At 32.4% G+C, this 18370-nt stretch overlaps 2 protein-coding genes across 2 annotated transcripts in view; both read right to left on the bottom strand.

The window, feature by feature from the left end:
- Positions 1-5762: 5762 nt before the first annotated feature.
- LOC134711127 (fibrinogen-like protein 1) lies at positions 5763-8450 on the bottom strand. The gene is made up of 3 exons (XM_063571571.1): positions 8160-8450; positions 7797-7899; positions 5763-6436 (listed from the first exon to the last, which is right to left on the bottom strand). The coding sequence occupies exons 1-3, from the start codon at positions 8448-8450 to the stop codon at positions 5763-5765; spliced, it is 1068 nt and encodes a 355-aa protein (XP_063427641.1).
- Positions 8451-11901: 3451 nt separating this feature from the next.
- The window catches only part of LOC134712760 (CD109 antigen-like), a 44628-nt gene continuing 38159 nt past the window's right edge, over positions 11902-18370 (bottom strand). The window contains exons 32-37 of the mRNA XM_063574607.1: positions 17841-17903; positions 17048-17157; positions 16512-16668; positions 15211-15313; positions 12371-12462; positions 11902-12070 (exon numbers count right to left, since the gene is read on the bottom strand). Coding sequence (XP_063430677.1) covers positions 12065-12070; positions 12371-12462; positions 15211-15313; positions 16512-16668; positions 17048-17157; positions 17841-17903 — 531 coding nt within the window. The 3' untranslated portion in view covers positions 11902-12064. The remainder of the gene's footprint in view (positions 12071-12370; positions 12463-15210; positions 15314-16511; positions 16669-17047; positions 17158-17840; positions 17904-18370) is intronic.

The following is an 18370-nucleotide window of genomic DNA, read 5'->3' as shown; positions in this document are numbered from 1 at the left end:
AAATGTGGGGTATTGATTTTGGGACTTTGGGTGTGTGGTTGATTAGGCGGGCGGCAGCCAAATGTTGTCCGTGCATTTACTCCTGAACGTTCAACCAAAGTTTTCAAAATTTTGATATGTGGTAACTGACAACAAAAAAAGGTCAAGTTCAATAATGACAAATTCAACTTTTATCTTTCAGCAGTTATTGTTTTTGAAATATTGAAAAATGGCATTTCCATTCTTGTGTGTCCACTCATGACCCATTCAACCAAAACTTTTAAAATTTTAATATGTTGTTACTGTTGACAAAATGGAGGTCAAGTTTGATATGGACGATTTTCACTTTCACCGTTCAGGAATTATAGTTCTTGTGATATTGACATATTGCCAGGACACAAATAACTGTTAATAAATCGGGTTTGAGGTTGCTCTTACAGTCTCTTTAATGATTTTCTATTGTAAAAAGAATAGAAAAAACAAATAATAAACAATTAGAAAAGGGAAACTAGACAATGAGGCAGTGATACTCAGAAAAGAACAGCATCGGCAATACAAAATAAAGTTCAACCTAGTTGATAAAGTCAGGTATTCTGGAAAGATAAGGATATGCAGCTTCCCTGAGGGTTCAGTCATAGCATGGATGTAGTCTATGTAGTCCACATATACATGTATACACTTTTACACCATTTGACAAACAATTTTCTTTCAATTAAGGATTGTGGTTATGTTCAGTTGGCTATACTAAATGTCATTTTCTGCTTGAATACTAGATAGTCTTCTCCCAACTCCAGACATATTGATGATTATTTGATTTTCTATTAAATTCTGATTATGTTTCTTGTATATATAAAAAAAAGAAGATGTTGTATGATTGCCAATGTCACTGTATATAGACAACAATCTGTTATAATGGCATTCTAATAATTCTCACAAAATCATCTGCTTCCTCCATAATCATAAACTGACCACAAGTGCACTATAGTGCTGAAAGTGACGTTAACCAATCAATCAGTCCAATGGAATACCAAGAGTTATAGAGTTCATTTCAAATGTAGTAAACAGTGATGGTTGTTGTACAGCAGTTTACTGTCAAAGTGTTTATAGATATCTGATGAGTTTATTGACAACACTGGGTCGATTCAAGGTGAAGGTTTTATCTCTGAGGGTATCACCAGACCAGTAGTTGTAATGCAGTTTACTGTCAAAGTGTTGTCAGGTATCTTTAATGAGTTTAATTACAACACTGGGTCGATTCCAGGCCACTGTTGATGAAGGTTTTATCTCTGAGGGTATCACCAGACCAGTAGTTGTAATGCAGTTTACTGTCAAAGTGTTTTCAGATATCTTTAATGAGTTTATTTACAACACTGAGTCGATTCCAGGCCACTGTTGGTGGAGGTTTTATCTGTGAGGGTATCATCAGCCCAGTAGTTGATAGATTTTATATAACCGGTCACAATAATTGAATTTTTGAAATAATTAGGATTTTCTTCACCACAAATAGATGACAGCCTGTATTGAAAAAAACTATGAAATTCAGGCCCTTAATGCCGTATAAATTGTTATTTGGATGGAGAGTTGTCTCATTGGCACTCATAACACATCTTCCTATATCTCCTTAATGCTCTTCAATTTTGACTTTATTTGGATTTTTTTTACGCAAGCATTACTGAGTTGTCTGTTTAGACCCTTGTTTAAACACACGAGTCTGGTGTACAAAATTATAAGCCATATATTTTTGATGAAAAAATTAGAATCACAAAAATACTGAACTCACAGAAAAATATAATCGGAAGTCCCATAATGAATTGTGTCCCTACAGTTGGATAGTGGCTGGAGAAATTAAGCTACAATCATGAAGTAAAAAAAGTTGCAAGTTTCAGTTATACCACAATTGCCAAATTTCAATACATTCTCATATTTTACTCTTGTTACTCCAAGTCAATGGTGATCTATGTATTGTTAATGGTTCGTCTGTTTTATAATCATTAGTTTGTTTTAAGTCTCTGATCTAAATGACTAGGAGGTTTATAGGTAGCAAGTAGTTTTGGTTGTTCTCTGTTCACAAGTTTAAAACCTGAAAGGTCAATGGCTTTTCTCATCACTTGGCATCCGTTGGCCGGCGTCCGTCGTCTGTAAACTTTTAGAAAAATCTTCTCCGAAACTACTGGGCCAAATTTAACCAAACTTGACCACAATCATCATTGGGGTTTCTAGTTTAAAAATGTGTGGCGTGACCCTGCCAACCAACCAAGAAGAATACATAACAAGGAAGCTTTGCTTTGCTCTACATGGACTACGAACTCGTATTATTAAAAACCTTCCGCCAAGCAAGCGTAAGGGTCTTTGACAGTAACCAACACTCATCTCACGAGGCGTACATAGTATGTCTTTTTAGGTATATATATATATATATATATAAACATTAGTCGTCATTGTGCAAAGTGCTCCTTTGAAGGAGGGATTTTCTCAAACAGAACAGAACAGATGGCGGCCATGGCTAAAAATATAACATAGGGGTTAAATGCAGATTTTGGCTTATAACTCTGTGAAACCAAAGCATTTAGAGCAAATCTGGGGTAAAATTGTTAATTAGGTCAACATCTATCTGCCCTGAAAATTTCAGACCAATCGGACAACCTATTGTTGGGTTGCTGCTCCCGAAATAGTAATTTTAAGGAAATTTCACAGTTTTTGGTTATTATCTTGAATATTATTATAGATAGAGATAAACTGTAAACAGCAATAATTTTCAGCAAAGTAAGATGAACAAATAAGTCAACATGATCGAAATGGTCAGTAGACCCTTTTCGGAGTTATTGCCCTTTATAGTCATTTTTTAAGTTTTCATAAGTTTTTGTAAATTTTTAGAAAATATTTTCCACTGTTATTACTTGGCCATGTTTATTATAGATAGAGATAATTGTAGCAAAGTAAAGTAAGACCTACAAACACATCACGGTCACCAAAACACAATTTTGTCATGAATTTATCTGTGTCTATTGTTTAATATGCACATAGACCAAGGTGAGCGACACAGGCTCTTGAGAGCCTCTAGTTTTATTTTAATACCTTTCTATGATTGTGAAGCCCATCACATAGAGACTAGGTTCTGACAATGCTTGTTTTATATATTTAATGTTGAATATTCCAACCTGAATGCCAGGCTAATTATTTAAAATAAGTTGTTTAGTTGCATCAGTATGTATTTCACACCCTAAATATTACAGTACTAAAAGAGAGGAAATCACTATGTGATCCATGTAAACTCATAGAACCTTTAAACATACTCATAAGTAAGGGTTATTGCATCAAAATTGTAATTAGATCTCTAAATATAGTTTACATTGGCACTACTATCGATTTTGTCATTAGCAAATTAAAACAACTAAATTGTAATGGTTTTACACAAATAATTTGGGGGCCCTTTATAGCTTTTTGTTCGTGTGAGTAAAGGCTCCGTGTTAAAGGCCGTACATTGACCTATAAGGGTTTACTTTTTATAAATTGTTATTTGGATGGAGAGTTGTCTCATTGGCACTCACACCACATCTTCCTATATCTATATTTAGTTCAAACATAGTAGTATTACATCTATGGTTCAAAAAATAGAATGAATACATCTAATGCGACTATAGGTATTAGTTTCATTGTAATCTAATAAGTTACTAAGATGCTAGAATTATCGTTAGGAAAGGCGGACACTTTTTAAAAATGCAAGATTCATCAGTATGGATCTCGAATTTTAAAAGAACTGAATACACAAAAGCGGTTCCAAATCTAGTCCCATTTATGACTTAGATACATAACTTAAAGTGTTTGGATTAGGTTCTTAACGTTTTATGAGAAATAAGATAAAAAAACCTGTATATTGTACCCCAGTATCGGAAGAACGACAATCATTCTATTATTACTATTTCATTATTCTTAAGCAGTCCCTAAGAAAAAGTATCCCAACGAAAAGAAACCCAAAATGAATATACGCAGAGGTCAACCAAAATGTCTTCAAACGTATAGACGTGTACAGATGTTTTTACAATACAGCAACTTCTAAATTGTTCTGAGATATTTAAACCGTGAATGTGTTAAAGACCACAGGGTCGATGCCACTGCTAGTGGACGTTTTGTCCCCGAGGGTATAACCAGCCAAGTAGTCCACACTTCGGTGTTGACATGAATATCCATAATGTAGTCATTTTTATAAATTTCCTATTAACAAAACTGGATTTTTCGAAAAACTAAGGATTTTCTTTTCCCATGCATAGATTACCTTAGCCGTATTTGGCACATCTTTTTGGAATTTTGGATCCTCAATGCTCTTCAACTTTGTACTTGTTTGGCTTTATAGATATTTTGATATGAGCGTCACTGATGAGTCTTATGTAGACGAAACGCGCGTCTAGCGTACTAAATTATAATCCTGGTACATTTGATAACTATTTAATTCCCCAAACCATTTTAATATAGCAGAAAAGACACACACACAAACTAACGATTGTCCGACAGGTCAACAAACTTGGTTCCCTGTTTAGTTTAGTGAGTAACTATCAATTATCGTAAGGTAAACATTTTTGGAATCGAATTTAGTCTACGACTGTACATTTTGTAAGGTATATATGCTGATTTGACCAATCAATGTTAACTATTTTATACACTCAAACACAGGAGCATAGAGAATGAACTTCTTTTTCGCCTGTCTTTTGTTTTGCAAATATTATTTGATGATTTAACTTATTTCGATTTATATAATGTGTAACTGCTCTTATCCATACACTATTAAAACAATTGCTTATATTTGATGTCCCTCTTATATTATTTTCCACGTGGATGCAGTGAAATGTTTGTCAATGTATAATAACTTCCAGATATTTATAAAGGTGTGTTCACTCTGATTGATCGCATTTCCGTTAAAAGTAAAATTTCAAAAAGACTGTTTCAAACATTTGACATATGAACGCAATATTATTATCTGTTGCTGAAAGGCACTTGTTTAAACCACTCAGCACATTCACACTACATCCTATTATTTTTCTATAATTCCAAGGACGTAATACATATACGGTCTAAGTTATACCAAGAAGACTAATTTTCCAGTTCAATAGAAAATCTATATTATTTGTTAAAGCAGAATATGGGTTTTGTATGTTTGATCAGTCAAATTTTAATTAGTATTGGATTACACGAACTTTCCATTTGTGTTAATTAGAAATAAAAAAACACCGTTGACAGTCAACTGTGAACCACCATTATTGTCCTAAGTAGAAAAAGGTGTAATAACGATGGGGTTAATATGTTGAAAATCAGACGAAAAGAATTCAATAGCCTTTTTTCTTTATATTTTTTTATTAAGAAATTAAAAATAAAATGGGACACTTTCGGGAATTGGCACATCGTTACCCGCCACTGTTCAGACTGCCTAATATTTAATCAATTGTTTGGATACTTGCAACGATAAAGGACAAGTCTAGTCGGGGATATTTTAGGCGTTAATAAATCAAATCATTACGAGTAAAAGAGCAGACGGATTATATTTTACATTGTATTTTTTAATCACCGGTCTGCATGTAAAACATTACATTATTAGGCAATTAACATGACTGTATAAACACCCACATAATTGAAATATTGTTGTTATATTCTATAGTAATGGTTTGCCCATGATCAGTATTTTGTTGATTATTGACAGTTGGACTTCTTACTAAGACACATAGTATAAAGAAAACGTTTATGATCAAACGGCCCCTTTGTAATACTATGGATTCGTTATTATTCACTGGATATCATCTCAATTCTAACCACATTTCAACATACCATGGAGACCACTCTTCCATAGTCTCCTCCCAGAATACTTCATAATCCACACCAATCCGTTGGCCATTTGTTGACTGAATAAGTACGCCATTTGGATTGCAGTAGCCACAATTTCCTGCGTACCCAAACCACCATCCACTGCCATGTTTTTGTGCGCATTGTAGAGAATTGTCCTTGTCATATGTAGAAAATATGCCACTTTCAACGTATGACAGACAGTTTCCTAATGTAGGTAGACCAGATAGTGTAGTTGTAGAATCAGAATCAAGTCCAAAAGAGAATTGTGATGCCTCGTCATTGAGTACAAACCCTTCATATTCCTGTTGATAAACTTGACTATTATCTTGGTTTCCCATTTCAAACACAAGTGTATAAAACCCATTGCTTGTGATGTAATGTGTATGAACATTTCCCAGCCAGAAATCTTTGGCTGTAGTAAACATATCTCCAAAGCCATCCCTGTAGTTATCCCAGGTTTCATTAAATCCAAAACCAGGGTTGTAATGGCGCTGAATGTATGTTCTTGCCCTGTGTTGTGTTAGGGAACAGTACACGGGGATGGGTGTAGGAGAGGCTGAGGGTTTTATATAAAGTATACCATCATTTCCGTCATAATATGAAAACGTCTTCCCATTGGTGCAATCTAAAATATATAATCATAGTAGATGCACACAACCTGATGATACTCAACAAAAAACTTCGTTATGACTATATCGAGACTATACTTGTTAAAAATCAATGTTTAGAAATGAAACTTGTGACCGGGTTTAGTTCATTAAAAGTTTTGGAACAAATGTAATCTGATTTTTATCTCTTTTGGGACAACTCAGGAAAGGAGCTCATACTTGCCATCCGATTTAATTTCGATGGTCTGGTTTGAATTTTCTGGAGAAGTCCACTAAAATAGGCAATACCATCATATAGATATAGGAAGATGTGGTGTGAGTGCCAATGAGACAACTCTCCATCCAAATAACAATTTAAAAATTAAACCATTATAGGTTAAAGTACGGCATTCAACACGGAGCCTTGGCTCACACCGAACAACAAGCTATAAAGGGCCCCAAATTTACTAGTGTAAAACCATTCAAACGGGAAAACCAACGGTCTAATCTATATAAACAAAACGAGAAACGAGAAACACGTATATTTTACATAAACAAACGACAACTACTGTACATCAGATTCCTGACTTAGGACAGGTGCAAACATTTGCAGCGGGATTAAACGTTTTAATGGGCCTAAACCTTCTCCCTTTTTCTGAAACAATAGCATAACATCACAACATAGAAAAACATAGTTTATTCAAGTTTATTCAAGTTGAGTGACTTTAATGTGCAAAAGCTTGTGAACCATACTTTGATAATACTGAATTAAGTATTCTTTCTGACAATTGAGAAATTCCGAGAAGCCATACTTTTAACTGAGATTTCAGATTTGTCAAATATCAAATTCTTATTAACCATCCAACATCTCTTGTCAAATTTACCGGAAAGAATGTCGTTACGCAATTGGTGAAAATAGCGTTATACCAAAATTGATTTACACAAAATATTTTAAGGGCATTATGATAATATAAAATAAATAAATCATTGTGGTTAAAAGTTAAATCACAAAAATACTAAACTCCAAGGAAATTTCAAAACGAAAAGTCCCTAATCGAATGACAAAATCTTCAGCTCAAACACATCAAAAGAATGGATAACCAATAACATATTCCTGACTTGGTACAGGCATTTCTTCATGTAGAAAATGTACTGTGCATACTATATGTGTTAAATATTCTTTACATACGTTACACTGGTTGTAAATATTTATTTCACAGCATTAAGAGATTCCATGTCTTCATACAATCATAACCGACCAGATAGTAACGTACAATTCAGAAGGAACCACTTATGTGATGTAGTTGTGCGTTAAGATAAATTATTTGTTGATTCAGATTGCATTATACTAGTTATTCATTGATGTAACACATTGTAATGAATCTATGATAAACTCACCTGAAATTAACGTTTCACAGTTGGTACCAGCATAACCATCTAGACATATACATGTATTGTGCTGATCTAACCGCCCACCATTTATACAGGTACCTTCATCATCCTATTCAAATCAAAGTGTCAAAGTTTTATTCTTGACATATGTTTGATAAAAAAAAACCTTAAACGACATATATATTTATTGTTCTCTTTCCATGAAATAACTTTATCGCGGTTTATTTTGAACGGACATTGTGGCAATTATATTATATTTTAATTTGAATAGGTTTAATTCGTATTTAAAAAAAAAAGTCTTATAATTAGCAGTAAAATGTGGAACTTTAAATATAAGTTTTAAATACAAATCAGACAAACTATTGGTACCTTAGAGTATAAAACTGCGCCGATTTCCTCTTCACAAATGGTACAAAGTGGATTCCATCCTCTGTCACAAAGTCTACATTCTCCGTTAGAACTATAACTCACGCTCCAACACTTACTGTTAGTAGCACATTTCTGAGCACATTGAATCTTAGAATCTGTGTTTAGAAGTAAAAACGTACTGCTAAGTTTTACAACCCTATTAATAGTTGCGAAGTTGAATATTGTAATGGTAATTTCCTCAGCTAAAACAACACCGACAAAACTACACAGGAAAAGTAAAGTTGTTACCATTTTCTTGCGTCTCCAAAAATACAGTATATCTTAATCGGATTCACCATAAACACATTACGATAGTAATGTTATCGCAATGAGACTATTGATATATAGATTGATTAATCAAATAAAATTATTTTACAAGATTTTAATGATATTCAGAAATAAGAAACCATCCTGTTCAAATCAAAATATTCTTTAAAAACATATAAAATTAAAGCAAAAATAGTTTCTTTTTGTGAACAGCAGCTGTCATTTGGCGTTTTTTTTTCTTTTCCAAATGATTGTTTTTTTCTTGAATTTTTGTCTCTTCTATGTTAAATTCCAATGCATTACTGTTTTATTATTTAATCTGTAAAATGCTGTGAAATGGAAATGATTATCAAATTTTTGTTTGTTATTTCTTAATCAATTATGATTAATTTTTATTCGCCACAAGCTCCATATACGTGAAAGTAATGTACATTACGTACTAGTATTATTTGACACTATGAAATCAATGTTAATCAAAATACAAACCACGTAATAAAGTTACAGTTGTTTTTTTACTGTCGATTTACAAGTAACATATATGTAACGAGCCTCAGAAATATCTTACTAAAAAGGTAGCAGTAGTCTCTTAAATCTAACAAAACGAAACGTCCGACTATACATGCATTAACTAACTGACAAAAAACAACTAGAAAACAAATTATATTCATGACATGGTTTAGGCAATTTACAAAAAACAATCATGGTTAAAAACATATGAAGCTGACCCCATTTTTATAAGACTTTTTTGTAATTATTACCCCATATTGACTAAATTGCGAGCCACCAATACAGATATATTTGGGACCCAACAGCGAACATTGTGCAAATTTAAACAATCCAAAAACGTACAATCAAATATAACAAAGATGCCAACTACCGAAAGAAAACACTGCACAGTTAATGAAATGATACACAACGTCAACAAATATTATCTGTTACTCAAAATGATCATGTATTATTATTGAAGTTTGACACTGAATATCTTTTCATTAGCCCAGGCTCAGAATTTTTCGATGCAATTTTTGAAAACAAAAACGAGATAATCTTTGGCAAAACCGATGATGATTGACTGTTTTGCAAGAGGTTTGTTTGGCATGCCACACAACCAGTTGAATTTTCATTTTAAAATGCCCTGTACATAGTCAGGGAAATGACCTTTGTTACATTTATAGTTCGTTTCTGTGTGTATTACATTTTAATGTTGTGTTTCTGTTGTGTAGAAGTTTTCTTAAATTTGATACTTTTTCCTCAGTTTTAGTTTGTAATCCAGATTTGTTTTTTCTCTATCGATTTATGAATTCGAACAGCGGTATACTACTGTTGCCTTTATTTACCAGACACCGATGTGTTCGAATATCGTATGAGTTAAGGAATGTATACTCCATATGTATGTGAAGATTATTGCATATAACGAGATAGATTATCAGTCTCCAAAAGTATCAACATATTCCCATTTACTCGATATCCTAATCCTATTTGATAAAATGAGTTTTGATAACAATAGATAAACATGCTGCATTTTGTATTCACCTTTTGCATAAATACTGTAATATCATGAAAGGTATCTCAATTTGATGTATACGTTTAGAGTAAATATATCAAAACTCATGAATAAGTTTTATATTTTCAAGTAGTTTGGCCTCAAGCATCACTGAAGAGATATTTAAGTCGAAATGCGCATTTGATACAAAAAAGAATTAAACCGTTAATCGAAGCCGAGTTCACATTGCGCTAAACATGGTGTCTATGTACATTCCCATCAATAATAGTCAATTCTTACACGTAGATTAAACGATCGTAGATCCTGTGTTGATCTCAGTCATATGATACTCGAAATGAAACAGAAAGATCAATATACTTTATAAATTGCGAAGAGTTTGTGGACTATTGTAAAGGAAACCCGTTTGTCTATCGCCGTCTTCAGAAAAGTACTTCTATTGAATTATTGTCTTAAATGCGAGACTTCTCGTTTGAATTTCGTCCACTGAATAGCAAAAGGACGAACAGAAAAAGACGATGAAGGAAACAAATTGAGTTAAACTAATTGCTACTGTTTTTTTGAACATGTTATTCTGTTGTGTTGTAATACCACTGTCCCAGGTTAAGGAAAAAGTAAAATCACAAAAATACTGAACTCCGAGGAAAATTCAAAACGGAAAGTCCCTAATCAAATGGCAAAATCAAATGATAAAACATACAAACGAATGGATAACACAAGGTTTAAGCAATCACAAATATGTTTAACCACATCATGTATGTATGCACCTGTCTGAAGATAAGAACCTGTAGTTCAGTGTATGTTGTTGATTCATGTCTATCATATTTGTTTTTGTAAAGTTTTCCTTGTAGGAGTTGTTAAGTTTCAAGGAATTAACTGCACTTGCACTGCAGATGTAATACTTGCTTACTGGCGTCAATCAACATTGTCAAGCTGCAGATCAAATGTAAGGTTTTGAGTTTCATAGAAACCTATATCAGTTTGACGAACATTTTCTTTATACAATGGGTGTTTTAGATTTCAAACTTTGATAATTGACAAACTGGAAAAAGTTAAAAAAGCAAAGAATGAAAATTAAAAATTTCCATTAGTAAGCTTTCTATCTAAGTTTGACAGTGCATCGTTCATATTACCGCCTATTATTACCGTTCCAATTGCATAATTACATATGTTTCTTTCCGTTTTTATGTTTGGTGCATATATGTTAATGAGCGAATAAATTATGTTTTCTATTTCTATGTTTAACATTAGTATTCTACCATCTTTGTCTTTGTTTTCATTGTTTACTTTACATTCTAACTTTTTATCAATTATAATGGCTACACAATAACTTTCGGTTGTACCATTACTAAAAAAGATAACGTTACTAGTTTCAGTATATATTTTTTTTCAAGATTTTCCTCAAAGAGACTTTCTTGTATAAACGTTATCAGACTTCTTTGATTTTTTTTATCAACATCTTGTTCTTTTCTCTTTATCTTTGAGTCCCTTAACACTTAGCGTACATATATGGATGTCTTTTGTCATATTGATTGCTTTTTTAAATTTGTTTATTTATTTTATTTAAGGTACGCTTGACTGGCTCGTAGTTGATAAATTCTATAGGTGTAACACGTGACAACCTGGTTGTTTAAAGCTGTTGGGTTACTTTTAGTGCCTTTCAGTAAAATTTTAAAGTTGTTTATTAATTTGATTATAATCTTATGTGGTTTGTGTTCTTCCTTTCTTACCACACTTTTAATTTAAAAGTAAAGATAAAAATAGGCATTGTTTTGTCTTCATACATGCACAGAGGTTGTTCATATAGATATATATTTTGGATTGAAACTTGATATTGTCCGAGTTGACTCTTCAAACGAATGACCTATCATTCTCAAAGAAAATAACTCCGTTATTTTGCTGATAATGTTTATTGCAACAACGATATGAAGGCAAATGTGTTATACATAGAAGTTTATTCAGGTTTATTTAAAACACAACAACAATAGAAATACACAAATTAGAAACGAAAAATAATCTTTTATCAGCCTTCAGTATTTACATAAAGTATAAAAAAAATATGGATCCTAGTAGTTCCTCTTTAAAGCAAGTCGTTTCATCATTACTTCTGAAAAACATAATTGTGAACAAAATCTTAAATAATAATGTCAAATCCACTTTGTAAATCATATAGTTAACGATTAAATTTATTTCTTATGATTTCAAAAAATTAAAGCATTATAAGGTATTAATAAATTCCACAAAACATAAATGAATATAACTACAAAATATCTTCCGATTAGTTGAGAAGTTGATTTTTCTATTTAATTTTAGTCTTTTATATTTTGTTTTGATTAATTATTTGTTATATTGGCTAGTCCATAATTGTCAGGCCCACATACTTATATGAGGACGGCACTAGACTTACCTTGACTTGTACACAATTTTCAGGACCGCATACTTCTATGATGGTGGCGCCAGACAGTGCCTTAGATTCGTAAGTCGTTATGACCTCATTACCTAAATGTAAATGTATGATTAGTGATATGTACATGTCATTTCAAAATATACATAGAAAGAGTCGTATGTCATTTTTGTGGTGTGAAGTTGAGCAAGCAATGCTTATCCATGATAAATTATCTACATTTTCTTAGACAATCAGATATGTTTCATCCTTCGTATTCCATCCTATCCGGCTTGCATGTTTACACATTTTGCTTTTCTAACAAAACATGCTGTTAGTAATTACAAAGATAAGAAGATGTGGTTTGATTGTAAATAAGTCAGCTCTCCACAAGAAAGCAAACCACACACAATTCACTAACTGATGGCCACCATATGGCCTTCAACAATGAGTTAAATCAAATCCACAAAGTCAGCTAAAACTATCCCTTTAATTAGGAAGTAAAACTATTCGAACAAAACAAAAAAACGGCTAACAATAATAGAAATGTGTTTGCTGTGCTGATCTCATTGTACTGTGGTAAATCCTTTTTATCTCAAATCAATATAAAAATGACCAGAGTTGAGATTTAAAAATCATGGGACTACTGTTCATTAATTCGAGTACTTGAACATTCTTGACTTTATCTGTTTTCGTTTTTTTAGTTTAAGCATGGTCCACAAAGAGCTCTTTTGACGTCCCTTATACCTATACTTTGATATTCTAAAGAGTATTTAACCCACTACAAGTTCATGTGTTTGTCCAAGTCTAAACACGCTGTCTGTTTGTCGTTGAAATATCTTTTATTTTTAATTTTCTTTGTATATTTGTTTGGTCATGATTACAGATATTAAATACACTGATTAATTATATTACACCTTTCTGTACTCGAGGTGATGAAGAACATATAAGAAGTAATGAATGCTCTAGCATCTAGATGTTATATAGTTTGGTATGGAACGGGGCTTTCTCACTGCACACCCCCTGTCCCTTATATTCGTATATATATATATATATGTTGTGTACAAGTTATCATTTTGTACAAATTATAATCTGTACAAAAATATTGTACAAATTATAATTTGTATTTTGACTTTGTACGAATTGTAATTTGTACAAAAAGTGCTTGCACAAATTACAATTTGTACAAACTAGGACAAAAATTCACTTATAACTTGTACAATAATTTTTCATATGGATTTTGGCAAAAAAAGCATTGATACACATTTTTTAATTGCTACTAAATGACCAGACAGTACACCTAAGTTACAAAAATCAAAAGTAGTTCTTTATTATTCGTTTGAGCAGGTGATCTAGTGATTTATGGAATCAGGTATTGCAAGCCATCTTTTGACTCTCAAATCGATAACGACCTGTTTTACAGGCATTTCAACTGTTCCATATAGCGAGCGTTGAAGCTCAGGAACCGTTGCAAAGAATAAACATGTGCATTTAACTGCTTCAGTCAGACTTTTAGACAAAATAAATATCCCAGAAGATTAAACACCCCATTTGATTAGGAATATGACTATGCTAAAGTCAGGAATATTTCAGTTGTTTTTTTGCCTTTTTTTATCAATGTTTTTTTCAACAAGGATCTTTGTTTTATGACTGTGCATAACACGGAAATCAGTTGAGACAATCTAAACTTTAAAAACAAAATCAAATTTATTCAGACCAGACAGACGGACTTTTATTTTATAAGAAAACTAGTTGGTGTAGTATTATAAAATCATCAGACCCAATGGCATTGAACCATCAATCATTTCACAAACAAAAGTGAAGCAAATTAAGTCATGTAAATACAATCTTTTGATGTACCAATTACATATTTAAATTATCAATTGTTTAAAGAAAGATTTGATTGTTTACATGGACTTTTAGAAATAACGAATAAGTGGCAATAAATATTTTCACGATCATTAAAACGCGTACACGATCTTTCGCGATACAAAATATGAAATTTTACAAATATAATCGTTTGCAAAGTTTCTAATAAAAAAAATTACCTCAAAATAACAATAAGAACTAATGAAGCAGTACTATTGAATAATATTATTTTTAAGAAAAAGACGTTTATGTATTAAAACTTTGAAAAAATCCTATTTGTTTACTTTTAAAAATTTCCAAGATCAACCTGCCTTTTGTAGTTGTGTATAAACGGTGTATTATGTTAATAAGGTTTAGTGTGTGGTCAATTAATTACAATTCTATCGTGTGAACCATTGCATTTTTCACCAAAATTCGTATTTCAACTGTTGTACAAGTTATAAGTGAATTTTGGTCAAATTTTGTACAAATATAAAGCTGTTGTTGGATTTTGTGTCTTAATAAGTATTTAGTTAGCTTGATGGTCTAACAATTGAATTCTTTGCGTAATACAATTGAATGAATTCTTACATGACATAAAAAACGTTTCTTAAAAGATATGAAAGGATGTGCAACGTAAGTAAACTCATCATAGATACCAGGACTAAATTTAGTATATACGCCAGACGCGCGTTTCGTCTACAAAAGACTCATCAGTGACGCTCTAATCCAAATTCCTAAAATTTTTGCCAAATATAAATTTGTATTTCAAAAAAATTCCAAAATTTGTAAACAGTAAATTTATAAATATAATCATATCAATGACAATTCATGTCAGCACAAAAAGTGCTGACTACTAGGCTTGTGTGTTTTTGTTACAAATGTCTACCTTGAGGAATAAGAATATTTGAAGCCGAACGTAAATTATCGTTTATAATGCTTGCAATTGGGAAATTAAGATTAGCTGTCACTGTACTGATAGTGTTATTCATGTTTGGTTATTGGCTTGAACTTACTTGGTTCATTTACTTCCCACAGTTTGATAGGTACAGCTTTGTGTCGAGCAACTAAGGCAACTCTCTTGATATCTACTGCAATACACATTTGTGTGGACAAAATCTGTTTGAATGAAAAACAACAAGAGATGTATATAGGTTAGGGTTAGACATTGTTAAAAAAAATATGCTGATAATTGAATTTTTGGTGATGATGGAAAAGTTGTTAAGGGTAATTGAAGCATATGACTATCACGAAGGTGAAGAGATTGTTTTGGCATCTTAATATTTAAAAAAAAAATAAAGAAGCACAAATAATCGTTTACATACTGTATTACATTATTTTGTACAAATGTTTATATTGAGTCACTGATAAGGTCTTTGCGTCGGAACTAAACACATTTATTCTAAAAACAGTTGTTGGCATGACACGGGTTATGTTCTTCTCATATATGTTATGATGGTATGATACTAAACCCCTTACGGGAAGGATTGTGCCTGATGTTCATATGATGAAATCATAATCTTTCAGTCAGTTTAATTGAAGTCTGGAGCTGGCATGTCAGTTAACTGCTAGTAGTCTGTTGTTATTTATGTATTATTGTCATTTTGTTTATTTTCTTTGGTTACATCTTCTGACATCAGACTCGGACTTCTCTTGAACTGAATTTTAATGTGCGTATTGTTATGCTTTTACTTTTCTACACTGGTTAGAGGTATAGGGGGAGGGTTGAGATCTCACCAACATGTTTAACCCCGCCGCATTTTTGCGCCTGTCCCAAGTCAGGAGCCTCTGGCCTTTGTTAGTCTTGTATTATTTAAATTTTAGTTTCTTGTGTACAATTTGGAAATTAGTATGGAGTTCATTATCACTGAACTAGTATATTTTTGTTTAGGGGCCAGCTGAAGGACGCCTCCGGGTGCGGGAATTTCTCGCTACATTGAAGACCTGTTGGTGACCTTCTGCTGTTGTGTTTTTTTATTTTGGTCGGGTTGTTGTCTCTTTGACACATTCCCCATTTCCATTCTCAATTTTATAACATAAAAGAGAAGGTGTGTTTACACAGTTGAGCACACATAAAATGTTAAGATGGTAAAGGTTGTATTTTTGCAAATAAAATGGCCTGTCTGAAATTTCGGTTTCCATAATAATAAAAGAATGTCTATTTATATTTTTAAGTTCTATATATCTTTTTTTAGAAATAATTCGATAACTCATATATATCATGTGGCTAAGCTTAAGAATTATTCATCCATACGTTACATCCACATAACAAACGACAGTTTGCAGGTTTAAGTGTTAAACGAAAGGCCTTAATTACCGTGTCAAAGAATAAGTTGATTGAACGGAAGCCCTTTTCCACTTTTTTGTACTGTCCTCCAGTATTGGTAGTATCCATTGTCTCTAAGTCAGCTTCAGTCCCAGACGGTAAAGTTATTTCTAGTAGTCCCATAGTACTTTGTCCTACCTTCAACCACCTGTGTAAGTAATTTTTCTATTTTAGCAATATGAAAGTTGTCAGCAATTCTGTGTTGGCATGAAATATCATTGATATGAATAAAATTATGAAAATACTGTTAACAGAACTTTGAATTGTCGAAATACCAAGGATTCTCTACCTCAGGAATAGAATACCTTAACTATACATGGAAAACCCTTACAATTTTAGGTCGTCAACGTTCTTAACATTTTTCATAGAAACAATACTAATAAGTTTGTTGAAGACGTTACACGCGTCTGGCGTACAAAATTGGAATCATGGTATCTATGATAAAGTTATATATGTAGAGTAGTAAGTGATGTTTTACTCAAACAGGCAAGTATTTGAATACGTTATCATAATCAAGCATGTATTACCTGAAGCAAGCTTTGAGTTTGAAGCCTTTTGTAGAATCGTTAAGTATCGTTGTTGTCAAGGAGAATGCAGGTTCTCTTAATTGTTCATTGACATTGAATGTAACTACAGCCTGAAGATATAAGAAATTATTTTGTAGGTTGCATTAATGAATAGTGTTAGTTATATATAAGTCTAAACATCTACGAGTGAATACAAATAATATTGACAACATAATAACTAGCAGATATTGAGACGAAAACACAAAATAATTAACTACATGAGCAACACGACGGGTGCCACATGGGGAGCAGGATCTTCTTACCCTTCCGGAGCACCTGAGACCACCCCTAGTTTTTGGTGGGGTTCATGTGCTTATTCTTTAGTTTTCTATGTTTTGTCATATTTACTATTGTTTTTCTATTGTCTTTTTCATTTTTGCACATGGCGTTGTCAGTTCATTTTCGATTTACGAGTTTGACTGTCCCTCTGTCATCTCTCGTCCTTCTTCTGTACAACTATAAAAGGCACATATTACATACAATCTTATAAAACCATTTGAAATGGAACATTTTTCCCATTACACACAATTAACTATTAACATTAACTGACACACTAACTCCTATCAGATACAATCCTTTATAAGTAATTTTTTTTTAATTCATTGATGAATTTTGAACACCAGTTACTACTTGTGCCGTTATTTACCTTCATCGTACACAATCCTGTACAATTTACCTTCATCATACACAATCCTCTACACTTTACCTTCAACATACACAATCCTGTACAATTTACCCAAACAAGCACACTTACCTCTACCATACACCATCCGCTACCACTAGCAGTTACTGATACACTTTTCACAGTATTTGGAATCTGAAATAGAAAAAGGAAATATGTAAACATAATTGCCTAACTTATCAGACAATAACAGCAGATATAGAATTCACTAGACGAGGTTTAGTTGTTTTTTAATGCTCTTCATGCTTAGAAACTTTCTCAAATTGTTCTTTGATTCAAAAACAACTGAGCAAATTGGATATTATTTTGGGTTGCCTGTCAAATTTTGTCAATAAATAACTAAAACTGTCGTACAAGTGTGAGTTGTTGCCAGCTACAAAACGAGGCGTTACCTGCTGTTGTCGTCATACATAAACTCATCATAGATACCAGGATTGAGATTTTATATTTACACCAGACGCGCGTTTCGTCTTCAAAAGAATCATAGGTAAATCTCGAATGAACAAAAAAAGTTGAAAAGGACAAATAAAGTACGAAGTTGAAGAGCATTGAGGACCGAACATTCCTAAAAGTTATGCTAAATACAACTCAAGTGATCTATT

Source organism: Mytilus trossulus, chromosome 3 (genome assembly GCF_036588685.1).
Source record: "Mytilus trossulus isolate FHL-02 chromosome 3, PNRI_Mtr1.1.1.hap1, whole genome shotgun sequence".
In the NCBI taxonomy this organism is placed as follows: domain Eukaryota; kingdom Metazoa; phylum Mollusca; class Bivalvia; order Mytilida; family Mytilidae; genus Mytilus; species Mytilus trossulus.
This window is presented reverse-complemented; position numbering and strand designations above follow the sequence as displayed.

What these genes read in the sequence shown, in the direction of transcription:
- LOC134711127 (XM_063571571.1), bottom strand. Translation starts at nt 8,450, where the DNA reads ATGGTAACAACTTTACTTTTCCTGTGTAGTTTTGTCGGTGTTGTTTTA. An exon ending in GCGCAGTTTTATACTCTAAG is followed by an intron (nt 7,900 to 8,159) that starts GTACCAATAGTT and finishes TGATTTGAATAG; the next exon opens with GATGATGAAGGTACCTGTAT. An exon ending in CTGTGAAACGTTAATTTCAG is followed by an intron (nt 6,437 to 7,796) that starts GTGAGTTTATCA and finishes TATATATTTTAG; the next exon opens with ATTGCACCAATGGGAAGACG.